Source organism: Pholcus phalangioides, unplaced genomic scaffold, assembly GCF_987345545.1.
Source record: "Pholcus phalangioides strain wild (caught in Gottingen) unplaced genomic scaffold, Ppha-v1.0 ptg000017l_1, whole genome shotgun sequence".
Lineage (NCBI taxonomy): Eukaryota > Metazoa > Arthropoda > Arachnida > Araneae > Pholcidae > Pholcus > Pholcus phalangioides.
Genome location: NW_028301610.1, coordinates 25,722,849 through 25,738,360, shown reverse-complemented (window position 1 = coordinate 25,738,360; position 15,512 = coordinate 25,722,849). Strand labels below are relative to the sequence as shown.

Below are 15,512 nucleotides of genomic sequence, written 5' to 3'. Positions count from 1 at the left end.
GGGTGGCTCGAACATACTTGCCACCCGGGTGTGTAGCCTCATGTGCCAATCTTACAGGTGACCTTGGCAGGGAGCTGACAGGGTTCCAGTCTAGGGGGACCTCGAGATAAATCTGATTTTTTTTCAGAAGAAAGTCGCATGCCATTTTTTTTGGGGAGAAAATATTGGTGACCATATACGTCCCACTTATGAAGCGGATTCGTCTACCTTTTGTTCCAGCATTATTTGATCATTCTTAATGCGGCTTTTTGGATCATGTGATATTTCCCTCTTTCTTTGAGAGACATACAAACTGTATTGTTCCTGATAATGTCTCACAAGTCCTTGAAATGATCAGAGGATGAAGCAATTTTCAGGACGTCACAGATTTATTCACCGAAAAAAAACACAACTTGCAATTATTCACAATCTCACATTGAGGACAAAGTCTCAACAACACTGACCATGCTCTCTATTCTTCGCATCGTTTTTAAAGACACATCGAATTTTTCAGGAATTCTGCCGTAGTACCAGTCTGGCGGCGCCACCGTATGGAGGTTAACGAAGACCTTCTCGATCTTCCAACACGGTTCGAGTCTTTATCTTTACACTTCCGGCTTGGACAAGGAGATTATTGTCACGAGGGGTTCTCCAAAAATTGCGCTACCGATATTTTTCGTAACACTGCCCCCTCCTTTACAATTGTTCATCTCGACAATTCGGTTTTCAAGTCGGTGGGTCGCATTTAGTCACTCACTTTGGTAGGGATCCAGTCTGTTCAGATGGACCACCTTGCATTTTGACGATGGAGTGTTTTGAATCCGAATTACCACATCGTTCAGTTAATTCACGATTCTGTAGGGACCTTCCCATGATGTTTGGAGTTTCGGGCGAAGTCCTTTCCTGTGCTTCGGGTTCCAGAGCCAGACGAGGTGTTTTTCCTTGCAGTCGTGAGACGTGGCCTTTGCATCGTAACGGTTCTTCATCTTTTCGGAGCAGATGTTGATCCTGTCTCTGGCGATCCGATGCTCATCCTCGAGGCGCTCTTGGAGTCCCTGGACGTATTCTTCCGATGGAAGAGGAGCATCTGGCTTTCGCCCGAACAGTAGGTCACCTGGCAGCCGAAACCATGAGCATCTGCGCTAGTGAAAATCCGGTGCTCTCGTGGACGGCAGTTCGGTAGGCCAGCAGGAAAAGCGGTAACGTTGAGTCCCAATCTTGTTGGTTTTGTGACACAAAGAGCGAGAGGTGGTTCATGATGGTCCTGTTGAATCTTTCGACCATCCCGTCAGATTCTGGATGGAGCGACGTAATTTGCGTCTTTTCTATTCCTAGAAGCTTGCACACATGCCGCTGAAAACTGCTGAAGTGAAGGTTCTTCCCTGGTCGGAATGGATCAGCATGGGGACCCCGAATCGAGACACCTAATTTCGCACCAAAACTTCAGCCAGCGTCTTGATGAGGAACTGGATAAGCTACCGGCCGTAGCTATCGTGAGTTCCGAGGTGTTATCCGGGAATGGTCCGAGGATGTCAAGGGCAATTCTTGAAAGGCGCACCAACGTTGTGGCTTTGAAGGCGGTCCCGGGTGCGTTTCGGAGGACCTTTGCGAGTGTCACAGGCGTCGCAATTCTTGCACCACTTTTCCACATCGGTCCTCTGGACTTGTCCCAATTAGAATCGTCACGGACCTTTTGGAGAGTCTCGGGTATGCCGAAATGTCCACCGGTTGGGCTTCCGTGCAACTCATTCAACACTTCTTTTACACAGCCTCTTGGTAAGATGAGTTGCCATCGGAATGTCTTCCCGTCCTCTGACTCCCATTTGTGGTACAGCCCGCCATCTCTCATCTCCAGGGAGTCCCATAGCGCCTAGTATCTTTTGGTCGTCGGACTGGAAGAGGCGACGTCTTGTCAAGTTGGTTTATTTTCCCTGTGGAATTCCTTCAAGTCTATTATTGGTCGTATGTCGGGATCTTCTAGTTGGGTCTTCGGGTGTTCTCGTCGCTCCACGGATTGTCACTTGAGATGTTATCTGTCTCACTGTCGGGTTCACCGGCCCGTACTTCTCTTCAGCCTTCACACAATGACGACAATTCTGCGGGCACGGTCTTCTCAATAACTCGTCGGCATTTCCGTGCGATGCTCCGTTACGATGCTGAATCTCCATGTCGTACTCCTGCAACCGTTGTATCCATCGAGCTACTTGACCCTCAGGGTTCCTGAAGTTTAACGGCCAGCTCAATCAATGAGGCGTGGTCCGTGCGAAGGAGAAATTTCCGACCGTAGAGGTAGTGATGGAAATGTTCTACGGCTTTGACGATTGCGAGTCGCTCTTTCCCAGTCACGCAATAATTCCTCTCGGGCTTGGACAAGCTTTTGCTGAAGTAGGCAATGACGAGTTCTTTGCTGTCCACTTCTTGCGGTAGAACAGCTCCGATCCCCCCGTTACTTGCGTCCGTTTCAAGGATGAATTCCTTCTCTGCTCGTGTAAACGCCAATATTGGAGCCGATGTTAGGGCTTGCTTTAGTGACGTAAAGGCCCTTTCGCACTCATCAGTCCATAAGAATTTTTGTTTGACTTCAGTAAGTCGGTTGAGATGTTTCGCTATCTTGGAGAAGCCTTGGACGAATTTCCGGTAATATGTACAGTTCAGAAAGCTCCAAATCTCCTGCACTTTCTCTGGTCACTTCCAGTCCTCCACGGCTTTGGTCCTCTCAGGATCTGTCCTTATTCCCTCTCGAGAGATGAAGTGACCTATGTAGGTGACTTTGTGTCTAAACAGGCGCCACTTTATCGAGCTCGATTTCAAATTGGCATCTTTCAGCTTCGGAAGGACTTTGCTTAAATTTTCTAGATGCTCCGTGAATGTTCTTCCAACTATTATTATGTCGTTATTCGTAAGATGGAGACCGTTTTACATGGACTATCATTCATTCGAAGGTAGCCAAAGCATTGCACAAGCCGAATGCCATCGCCTTGAACTGCCACAGTCCTTGTCCGGTAGTGAAGGCCATCTTTTCTCGATCGCCCGGGTGTATTTCTACTTGCCAATATTCACTCTTCAGGTCCAGGGTAGAAAACCACTGATGTCCAGAAAGCGTGTCGAGAGTGTCGTCGATTCTTGGCAGCGGATACCTGTTTTTCTTGGCGACGTCGTTCAATCTTCTGTAGTCGATACAGAATTGGGTGGAACCGTCCTTCTTTCTCAGCAACACGATTGGCGACGTCCATGGACTCTTTGACCGATCGATAATGTTGTTGACTCGCATTTCCTTTATCAGTTCACCAAGTTCTTGCTTGGCAAATGAAAATCATCTTGGATGATCAAGGAAACAGTTATTTTCCGGATATTATGCTGAGGTGAGCTCGGAAAGAAAAGTCATCACGTCTCCGCCGGGACCCGAACCCAGGCCCTCTTGCATACCGGGCAAGCATGCTACCATCTACACCACTGGAGACACATGAATCTGCCTTCCTAATTTCACGCACTGTGTCGTGAGGCGCTGAAGTAGAGGCATTAGTAGCCTCTCTTAACTTCAGGAAATGGCCCCCGGGTGGGACGGTTTAGAGAGATATAGATGGCTTTTTTCTCAGCCAGAGATATCAAGGAAACAGTTATTTTCCGGATATTATGCTGAGGTGAGCTCGGAAAGAAAAGTCATCACGAAAATAACTGTTTCCTTGATATCTCTGGCTGAGAAAAAAGCCATCTATATCTCTCTAAACCGTCCCACCCGGGGGCCATTTCCTGAAGTTAAGAGAGGCTACTAATGCCTCTACTTCAGCGCCTCACGACACAGTGCGTGAAATTAGGAAGGCAGATTCATGTGTCTCCAGTGGTGTAGATGGTAGCATGCTTGCCCGGTATGCAAGAGGGCCTGGGTTCGGGTCCCGGCGGAGACGTGATGACTTTTCTTTCCGAGCTCACCTCAGCATAATATCCGGAAAATAACTGTTTCCTTGATATCTCTGGCTGAGAAAAAAGCCATCTATATCTTGGATGATGTTTAATTTTTGAATGGCCCCGGTGTCGATGTGATATTGCGTCAAGCTGGTTCGGCCAACATCAGCTGATGACGTAGAGAAAACATCTCGGAATTTTTCGATTGTCGACTGGGCACGTCTTCTCTAGTCAGAATCCAACTTGGCGTCTCCTATCAGACTCTCGAACGAACTTCCGGAATCCTCTGATTGATTTCCTGACGAATCACGAACCACTGACGCGACGGGAACACACGTAGCGATCTCTTCACTCTTCCGAACCTCCTTCGGCTTGTCGCTGATATTGACTAATCTGACAGGGGCGACGTCCTTCGATGAATCCATCAGAGCGAAGTCAATCAACAGGCCGTTCTTGCTTTTGCTGGGAAAATCCACCAGTCCGTGCTAAAAGTCCTTGGTCGTCCCAGCTCTGCTGTGAATGATGCTCTCCGCTCTAGACGGAATTGTGAAGTCTCGGGCAGCCAATATCTTTCGGGGAAGGATCTCTTCTTTGTCACATCCGAATCGCGTGACGGGTCTTGAATGTCAGCTACGAAAACGGTGTGACGGTATGGGACCGCAGTGAATTTCACAGAGGCTTCCATCTTCCTATGCACGGTCATCTTGTCCCCGGTAACGGTCTGTAACGTCAGTGAAGGTGTCACGTACAGGAGTCGTCGTCGGAATTTTTGCGCCAAATCGGTCCGGATGATGCTTAAATTGGCTCCGGTGTCGATGACCATCCAGCAAGGAAGTCCCTCAATTTCACCTTCGTACGTACATTCCATGGTCTCCGCCGCTCAGTTGTGAGATAGGAATTTCGCGGCCCGGTGCAAAAAAAATTTGATGCAGTCGCTCCCCAACTTGAAGGGAAAAAATTGTTCAGAAATAACTCATTTTATTGCACTTATTTTTTCATTATTTCAGGAACCCGTTGATAGTTGAGATCGTAATCAAACACAATATATTGAGAGGAAATTGCATTGTAATTAATTTGACAAAATTTATAAATGACTAATAATAATTGGCGTGGTCCACCTGCTTACAATTCATCATGGCTCGAATCATATTGAACAGACATACATTTCTGACATACTTTTAAAGCGTTCCATCATCTTTATCAAAGATATGTTACAATTCGATAACTGATCATTTTTCGAATCTTTTATTGTTTTTGCGCAACTAATGTAAATAATAGCAGTAAAAAAAGGAATCAAGTAGGCTTACTGGAATTCACAAAAATAAAGTGCATTTCGTTTAACGTTCCCACTTGGAAAGTTTTCGCTGAGAACGACTTATTTTTGTAATTCTAACTTTTACTAACACTTGAAATTTCCCGTTTAAAGCGTTTTCCCGCCTACAACGTTTTTTATGACAAGTTTTTGAAAAACGCTTTAAGTGGGGTTCGTTATATGAGCACTTCGATGTTATTACTTGTTTAAACCAAAAGTTTCTTGTGCCACAAATAATATCCAAGATTGTAATCTCAATATTTGAATATTCAAACTTGAAATTCAAAAAGATGCCCTTGTATAGGTTATCGAATATTAGCAACACTAGCTGCAATCAGCCTAACCTCAGATATAATTTATTTAATAGTTGGCAAACACATTTTCTTATCAGTGAATGAACTATCGGGGCTGCAAGCAACGTAGCCTACATCATAAATATTCAGACCTTTGTGCTCTTGGATGTTTTTATGCATGAACTCTCCGTTCATGAAACAAAATATCTCTAATGTCGGAACTGTACTAAATGAGTAATTAGTCTTCCGGAATATATGAGAGAATGATTCTCAGTTGGTGGTGTTAGGAAATTTTGAAGTTTTCAAGCCTCCCTAGAGCCATAACTAGGCTGGGGCAACCGGGGAACTGCCGCAGGGCCCGGAGCCGAATGGGCGGAGGGGGGGGGGGAAGAGACAACAAAAAATTCACTCTTTTTCGTTTAAATAGGAAACCCTTTCAAGAAGGGCTCCAAGGAAAAATGTGCCCCGGAAAGGCACACTACGGCTTTGCTCCTCAGGGAAACATCATGGCAGTTCCCAGGAAGGTATGCAACAAAGCCGCTTGAAAGGTAACTTTTAATACAGCTTTGGTATGCAATTAACTCTCCGAAAGACAGTCAAAGTTGCCTCACTCCGGGGCAGTCATCATCTAGAGATGTCCATGCCACAGGCTACTATGGCTAATGGAAGCACCACCGGATGAAACTCCACATTGCGCGCTATTGTTACCAAAGCTGCATTAAGAGTATATCATACCTTTGCATAACAGAGTAGTGCATAACCTTTCAAGCAGCTTTGATTGGTACCTTCAGATCAGATGGTAACTCTAACGAGAGGGAAGGTTTTCATGGGGAAAAAATTACTAGATTTGTTTTGTGCTGTTCTTTTTGTTTGATGCCCTAAGCATGTTTTTTTTTCTTGGTTGATGATTCTCGGTTTGATGTTTTTTTTTCTTGGTGGTTATATCTTTAATGGCAGAAAGAAAGGCCAGACTTTTTTCAGGGGTAAAGAACGTGACCACCTGCATACACTCTTTTCCTGTTTTGAAATAAGCTAATGCCATACCTAATAACCATCGAGCTTATATTACTGGAGGGAGTATGACGTCAGCGGTCTCCGCCTTGGCAGTGCTGAGAACGGTGTCCCCCAACATCTTTCGTCGGAAGACCACGTGTCTCGGTGCAAACAAACACGATCCCCGGAAATTTTGTCGAGTTTTCCGCCACATCAATAATTTTAAAAATTGTATTGAATTCTCGATTTTTGAAATATTGAGTTCGCTCAGAGATACGAAGACCAAAAAATTAAATATAAAATAATGAGCCAGACCCACTTTTGAGGTGGATATCCATACAATTATAACACACACACACATTGATTTCAACATTTTATTTATATCTTTTCAAGCATGAAAATGAATGTCTCCGTATTTTCTTTTTAATATTCAACTGCATAAATTCATATAGTTTAGGATGTTTTGAAATTAGTTATGGGCCCGTAAATTATATCGAAGAAATTCCACTGCTTTAATTAAGCATTTTTTGAAAGAAAAACAGGCACATCGATTCATTTCTATGTTTCTCTAATTTAGATCTGTTCCTTTCATGAGTCGCGTGTGGCATTCCTTTTATGAGAGTAATTAAAGATAATTCCAAAATTAATGAAAGAGTTACTTTTAGCATTGACGAAATTGATAATTTCAAAATTAATGAAAGTGACAATTTCAGTTCCAAAATAAATGAAAGAGATAATTCCAAAATTACTGAAAGTGATTATTTCAAAAATTAATGAAAGTGATAATTTCAAAAATTAATGAAAGTGATAATTCCAGCATTAATGAAAGATAATTCCAAAATTAATGAAAGATAATTCCAAAATTAATGAAAAAGATAATTTCAGTTCCAAAATAAATGAGAGAGATAATTTCAGTTCCAAAATAAATGAAAGTGATAATTCCAGAATTAAAAAAAGATAATTCAAAAATTAATGAAAGTGATAATTCCAGAACTAATGAAAGTGATAATTCCAGAACTAATGAAAGTGATAATTCCAGAACTAATGAAAGTGATAATTTCAGTTCCAAAATTAATGAAAGTGATAATTTCAGTTCCAAAATTAATGAAAGTGATAATTTCAGTTCCAAAATTAATGAAAGTGATAATTCCAGAACTAATGAAAGTGATAATTCCAGAACTAATGAAAGTGATAATTCCAAAATTAATGAACGATAATTCCAAAATTAATGGAAGTGATAATTTCAGTTCCAAAATTAATGAGAGATAATTTCAGCTCCAAAATAAATGAAAGTGATAATTTCAGCTCCAAAATAAATGAAAGTGATAATTCCAGCATTAATGAAAGATGATTCCAGAATAAATGAAAGATGATTCCAGAATAAATGAAAGATGATTCCAGAATAAATGAAAGATGATTCCAGAATAAATGAAAGAAAAATTCTAGTTTTAATGAAACATAATTTCATAATTACAAAATAAATGAAAGCGATAATTTCAGCATTAATAATGAAAGAAATAATTCCAGAAAAGGGGATAATTCCAAAATTAATGAAAGAAGTAATTTCATCATTAATGAAGTGATAATTTCAAAATTAATGAAAGAGGTAATGCCAGAATTAATGATATATAATTTCAGAATCAATGAAAGAAATCATTTCAGCATTAATGAAAGAAATAATTTCAGCATTAATGAAAGAAATAATTTCAGCATTAATGAAAGAAATAATTTCAGCATTAATGAAAGAAATAATTTCAGCATTAATGAAAGAAATAATTTCAGCATTAATGAAAGAAACAAATCCATAATTCATTAAAGCAATTACTCCAGAAGTAACGAAAGAAATAATAAAAATAATTCCATAATTAATTTCAAAACATCCTAAACTATATATATGGATTGGTGCAATTGGATAATATAAGACAATACGGAGACATTAATTTTCATTTTCGTGCTTGAGAAGATATAAATAAAAAGCTGAAATTAATGTTATTGCATGAATATCCACCTCAAAAATCAAAATTAAAATTATTTAAAACTTTAAAAATTAAAATTAATTAAAAATTAAAATTAATTAAAAATTAAAATTAATTAGAAATTAAAATTAATTAAAAATTAAAATTAATTAAAAATTAAAATTAATTAAAAATTAAAATTAATTAAAATTAATTAAAATTAATTAAAATTAATTAAAATTAATTAAAATTAATTAAAAATTAAAATTAATTAAAAATTAAAATTAATTTAAAATTGAAGGTAGTTAAAAATTATATTAATCAAAATTATATTTTTTCAATAAGTAACACGCTTATTAAGAAAATTGCCATGCAACAAATAATGTTACAATTGATGAATTAGCTGTTTTTTTGACAATAAATTTGGACATTTGTTCCGGCTACCCTCGCAAAAAATACCGTACACAAAAAAAAGTTTGAGGGGCAGACTGAATAATGTGTTATATTTATAAACATTGTAACGAATTCTGATGCACATTACCGGCTAAAAAAATTTATGTTAACAGCATCAAGTGCAATTGCACAAATTAATGAAAACTCTGCGGATGAAAAAAGAGCAGAATATCAGAAGCATATGAAGAATTATTTTATAAAATGCTCCTAGAATAATACTTCCTTCTCCTTTTGCTTGATAAAAATTAAGGCTCATAGTTAACCGGAGAAAACAATATACACAAATAAAAATAGCCTACATCCGTATGTATTCGATAAATATTTTTTTCCAACTTTTCATGTCAAAGAAGGTAGGTACTTTCTATGTAATTTTTTGATCCCTGTGAAAGTATTAAACGCCTCTCTGCGACGTTTTGATAACAATTAGGCAGGGCCGTCTTAAGAGTATTAGGGGCCTCCGGGCCAAGTGGTTTTTCGGAGGCCCTACCTGGTAAATCCTAGAAAATTTCAACCGGATCTCATTTTTGTGAGGCCCCCGAGCCGTGCCCGGGTGGGCCCATTCGTTAAGACGGCACTGCAATTAGGTAAAATAATATGAATAAAATAAAGGATCTCGGTCAATCAGGGGAAACCAACTCTGAGCTACCTCGGATGCCAGAAACCTCGTTTGATAGAGACGATCCTTGAATATTTGAAGAAAAAAAATTAATCCAAACTCCGACACACAAAGACAAAGCAGTTATCAATTAAGTATGTACTGCGGACCCACAATGGTAGTAACACCACCCTTACTAGTAACGGGTCGCACTGCCCTTGCGAAAAATGCATGTGGCCGCTCAAACTTAAAATGGCCACATGCTATCAGAAAAAAAAAAGCTGAACCTACGCGGAGCCTCTCACATGTAGGGTCCATGGTAAGACAGTTTCGGTTTCAGTACAGCACAGGATAGTTTTGTTATTTATTCAAAATACTTTGTGTGCCGCCGCTGGGACCGGCCAAATGGGCTTCGTTTACATCAGTGAAGGACCCCAGGTGGGGTCTCTGCTTGTCTCGGTCGGTAGTCGATTTATTTGCCGGCCAATTGATGAGGGGCAATCAGTTGGCTCTGCGTGGCTCGTACTTTATTCATATCAGCTCAGTACTTGCCACCTAATGCTAGACCTGACCAAAGAGACTTTGTTTCCATCCAGAGGGACCCCCAGGTGGGCCCTCTGCTTACTCTGCTCCTTTCTCTCAGTACCTACTCTTTTTTTTTCAGACCTTTAGTCTTTTCTTGGTCTGCTTGGCGTGTGCACTGAAAAGGTTGGGAACGACTGCTGAAAACTCAAGCGTCCACAGCCGAGCTCCGCTCACTTCAGATATTTTTGGTATTCACAAATACGCTTTGAAGACTTGATGATTTGTTTAGGAAACATTAAGCATTCTTCTTTCAATTACTCATGTTCTAGACAATTAATTTATCTTTCCGTGAACGATTTTAGAAATTCAAAGAAAATTTTATAACACACCAAACTTACATCCTCTCTTCGAATGGAAAGAAACACTATAGAAAAACACGAAGCTTTTGCCCATTGATGACATCATGGCCCCCACATGCTAGTGCTGGACCCCCAGGCCAGGATTTTTCACGGGGCCCCTACCCCCCCCCCCCCCCCCCCGCCGAAAAATTTTGTTCACCTCCCTTGAGAAAAGATTATTTTTTTTACTGAAAAAATACACCATAAACTCCTTTCAGGAAGAAAAAAAATGTTGAATGCGCCCCCCCCCCCCATGAGAAAATCCTGCATGCGATACGGCATTTGTATATGCAGCAAAACATCACGCGCTACAACGATAATCAATACATCTACAATGATATTTTTTTCAAATCTTGTTTGGAATTGCCTGGCTTAATGTTTAGCTCTCGGTACAACGACATCATCTACTATGATAAACCCCTCTATAACACGATATATTTAGATTTTTGAAATCGCTACAACAATATTTTTTATATTTTGTTCAAAATCATTTTGAATTTAATTTTAACTTCGCCACTTGTTCTCGTTCTTCTGAAGGCGTCTGATGACATCAATATTTTGCACTAAATGATCACCGAAAGTTAAAGTTATTTGTATTGCTGCACTCTGTGTACCACACAAAAGCGCTATGAGGTAAGCTTCTTTACAGGGACAATACACATCCAAGTTAATTTTATAAATAAACTAATCAATTACAATTTTTTGTAACGAATAAATACATAATAGCGCATTTTCCGTAGCAATGCCGATATAGATAAAATGACAACAATAACATAAATTTGATCACACGTGAGGATAATGTTACCTCTTTAATCCCTCTACCACAATATTTTATTTTGCTCCGTAGAATATTGTTATATCGAGGTATCACTGTATATTTAAACTAAATAATAAAATGTAATTGTGTGTGTGTGTAATAAATATTATTACATTTCGAGATATGATTATGTGATTTGTATATAATTTTACGCAATACAATAGAGCTCCCCTATGGGCCAGTTAAGAGAACAAATAGGTTAGGCGATATGGTTTTCCCATAGAAACTTGTGATTGCCATAGGCGTACTGCCATTTTCACGAGGGTGGGGGGTTACGTTCTTTTTTCCTGCAAAATAACCCTATAATCTCGGCTCTGGGGGTAAGAACCCTAAACCCCCTTTGCATACGCCAATGGTGATCGTGATCCATGGTCGGCAGGGCCGCAACTGGGGGGGGGGGCAAGCAGGTATCTTGCCCAGGACCAGAAGGGTGCGCAAAATTCACCTTTTATAGCCTCTTCTTCAAAATTACAGGGGAGGGGGAAATGTCAAAATATGTGCTTACCTCAGCTGATCAAGCATTTAGTTGCGGCCCTGATGGCTAGTGTTCAATGTCGAAGTCTCTCGATTAACGATAATACCTCTATTATGGTATTTTTCTTCGTCCGCAGTATATCGTTATATCGAGATTTCACTGCAGTTTTATCATGCATAATACTAGCTATAATACCCTGCGCTGCCCGTATTTCCTTCATTTATTGGAAGGATTGGAAAAGTGACAAACCATTACATAGGAATAAGTATATAATAATGACAGGATTAAAGAAGTGACAAACCATTGTGTAAAGGCATACGCACGTGTAAAACGCATTACTAGGGAACCACGGCAACCAAAGTAAACATTCTGAAAGTGATTGTTGGGGCCCAGAAACCATTGTTGCCCGACGGTTTTTGTCCATTTCGGGCATTTGCCCTTCTCTGACGAACTTTTAAAGTAGCCTATCGTTCAATCTGGTCCCTGATTGGTATATATCCAAACTTTGGCGACGATCGATCTAAAATTGTGGATTTGAATAGAGAACACACAGACAGAAAATCAATTATACCGTATATATGGATATATATGCACAGTATCAAATTTGTCCTTAGTTTCTCTCAGATAATATATCCACCACATCTCTATAGTTTCGTTGTTCACCAAGCAAGCAAGTATAATCATACTACACCAAATGAAACTACTGTAGAGTCTCTACATGACGAACGAGTTTGAAACGTGTTTTACACAAAACAAAATTTCTATCCAAACGTTTAACTTTAATTTAGAACATCAAAGATTATTCCTATAACACACGGGTTCTCAAACTGTGCACCTCTAACCTTTGTCAGGGTGTGAGGTTTTCGAAAATATTCTTTGTTAAACAGTTCTGGAAAGCCGGTGGAGCTCGTGGATAAGCATTAAAAAGGGGAAAAGGGCGCCTCAGGTGGAAAAAGTTTGAGACGCCCTGCTCTAACTTGAAGTTATTCCATGCAATTATTTTTTTGATAAAACGAAGCGATTCCGTTATTCCAGGCGATTCACTACAGGCGTCCAAAAGAATAAATGAATTTAGTGAATTAAAGAGTTAATAAAAGTAATAATACTGAAAACTATTTTCATTGGCCTTTTGGTTGAAGTACTGGTCTGAAAAATTGTGTGTGTGAACTGAAATAATCTAAATATTTATGTTCACTTCATCTATTCAACTGAGCAATTTGACAATTCTGTTACAGTCGTTTATACGACGTTCAAGAGGCCGAGTCAAAACGTTTTATAAAACACGTTTTATGTGTAAAGTCGAAGTGAATAACTGAGCCTTTTTAAAAAGTTATTCCCCCCCCCCCCCATACATATAAAATGTTATAAAATTTTGTGTTTAATTGCATTCCAATTCTGTTCTAAAAAATCATTTCATACTTGAGAGGAAATTAATTAACATTTCAAATCATTTAAAGAAATAAAATTTAGCACAACACATTGCAACACAATCTTCTCGACTTGAGAAAATTTCCCCATCTTGGACTTTTTTTTTCTCACTGGATGATTTTCAATCAGGAGGTTTGTTTCTCTTCTTTATAATCGTTTCAAAAAGTTGAAACGAAGATATTCAACTGGTTTGCAAGATGAACTTTAGTTATCAATTTAAAATTCTTGTTGAATTCTTCCAAAATTTCCAGTTTTTTTAGAGAGCGTTTTTTGTTTTTCCTACATTACGAACGGCGGATTTGACACAGTCAGCAAGCAGTGCCGTCTGAACGCATGGCCCCACCCGAGCACGGCCCGGAGGCCTCAAAAGAAGAGGTTCCTCACAAAAATGGGAACTAATTGAAATTTTCGAGAATTCTCCAGGTTGGGCCTCAGAAAAATCAATTGGCCCGGGGCCCATGATGCTCTTAAGACGGCCCCGTCAGCAAGCAAAGCACCACATCGAAAGAAAGTTCTACAGGAAATGATCGAAAGAACTTACTGTGCATGTGTACCGTATCTGTCTATTTTCGGCAGACCTGTACCCCCCAAATGCTTACAGTAGACTTTCTCACCCTCTCGGGATAACGTTGAAAACATAGGGAGAGAAAACATTCTGAAAGGTCATGTGGCCGTCAAAAAAATTGATACCCATTTCTTCGGGACTCTCCACATCTGCGTATTCTCAGAAAGAGGCAATAAACAAATCACCTAAGTGTCCACTCTAAATGGTCATCAGTAGAGCCCGAATTATATGCACTAAAAAAGTGGCAAAATATGCTCTAAAAATATGCAAATAGGCACTTAAAAATGCAAAAAATATGCACTTAAAAATGCATAAAATTTACACTTGAAAATGCAAAAAATATGCACACACACATTTAAAAATGCAAAAATTTGTACTTAAAGTACAAAATGTGCACTTAAAATACCAATTTTCACCCTTATACGACGTTTTGACGTGGCCTCTTGCACGTTGTGTAAACGAGGTTCCATTTGTGGTAACGAATCTGTAGCATTGGAGAATATAACCTCAGGCAAAGTTAGAAAGTAAAGCTTTTCCTTTTTCTCTGTCTTAGGATTGCTATTTAGGATTTGCTATTCAGAAAAGTGATAAGAATCTGTACCACCATGAATGTGGCCTCATTTTACTTATTTAGATCCGCATGGTGATAACAATTATTTAATTTACTCATCTGACTCCATGAATTGTCACTACTCAAGATCTTGATAATCAAATAATTAATTTATTAAAAACATAACTTCAGAACTGGTTAACATGTTAAAAACTTATATAACTTAAAACGGATAACGGGGATACATAATGTAAAAAGTTAAATACTGGAAAAAAGAGTGAAGAGCGAGTCGTCAACCGTATTTTATACAACACTAGCGGTGACGTCACATCGACATAACACAAGGTGCGATGACGTTACAACATAAAACGTAATATAAAACATTCACACAGCGACACCTACAATACTCCCCCACGAGTCCGGAGGACGGTACATGAAAAATATCATTTCAGCACAAATCTAACTTTACGGCCGGATCTCGTGACGTAGGGCTTAGGTTCAGTAATAGAATCTGAAATTTTAGGATCAAATTCACTATTGAACATATGAGCAGGTTTTAACCTATCTATTGAAATAGTTTTGACATCATTATTAATTTGAACTTTGAAAATTTTATCAGTCCTTGATAGAACTTTGTAAGGTCCTTGATATGGTTGCTGAAGAGGACGGCGAACGGAATCCACTCGGACGAAAACGTGTGATGATTTCACCAGGTCCTTGTTGATGAACACCTTGGCTGAACTATGGTGTCTAGAAGGAACTGGACGCAGTTCGGACATCTTTTTGCGAAGTCTCAGAACAAAATCTGAGCGAGACACATTCTGACTAGAGTCTCTGAAGAAATCGCATGGAAGACGTAGAGTAGTACCATAGACCATTTCGGCTGGAGTGGAACTTATGTCCTCCTTGAAGCTGGAACGTACATCAAGCATTACCACTGGTAGGACGTCTACCCATCGTTCAGTAGCATGACACATTATGGCAGCTTTGGTTGTCGATGGAACCTTTCAACAGCGCCATTGCTCTGTGGATGGTACGCTGTCGTGCGAATGCGGTTAACACCAAGCAGTCGTGCTAAAGACGTGCAGAGTTCGGATTCGAACTGGGTTCCGCGGTCGGTAGTAAGCACTTCAGGAACACCAAAGCGTGCAATCCAATTGGCGAAGAAGGCAGCAGCAACAGTCTCAGCAGTTTGGTCAGGAATTGGTATGGCCTCAGGCCAGCGAGAAAATCTGTCACAACACGTTAAGACATAACGGTTGTCTCTTGAT

General features: G+C 39.6%; 1 protein-coding gene across 1 annotated transcript; it reads right to left on the bottom strand.

Moving 5' to 3' along the window:
* Positions 1 to 14,684: 14,684 nt before the first annotated feature.
* Positions 14,685 to 15,218, bottom strand: LOC149072605 (uncharacterized). Its single transcript, XM_089247247.1, has one exon. It carries the CDS (start codon positions 15,216 to 15,218, stop codon positions 14,685 to 14,687), a length of 534 nt encoding a protein of 177 aa, XP_089103373.1.
* Positions 15,219 to 15,512: the final 294 nt, after the last annotated feature.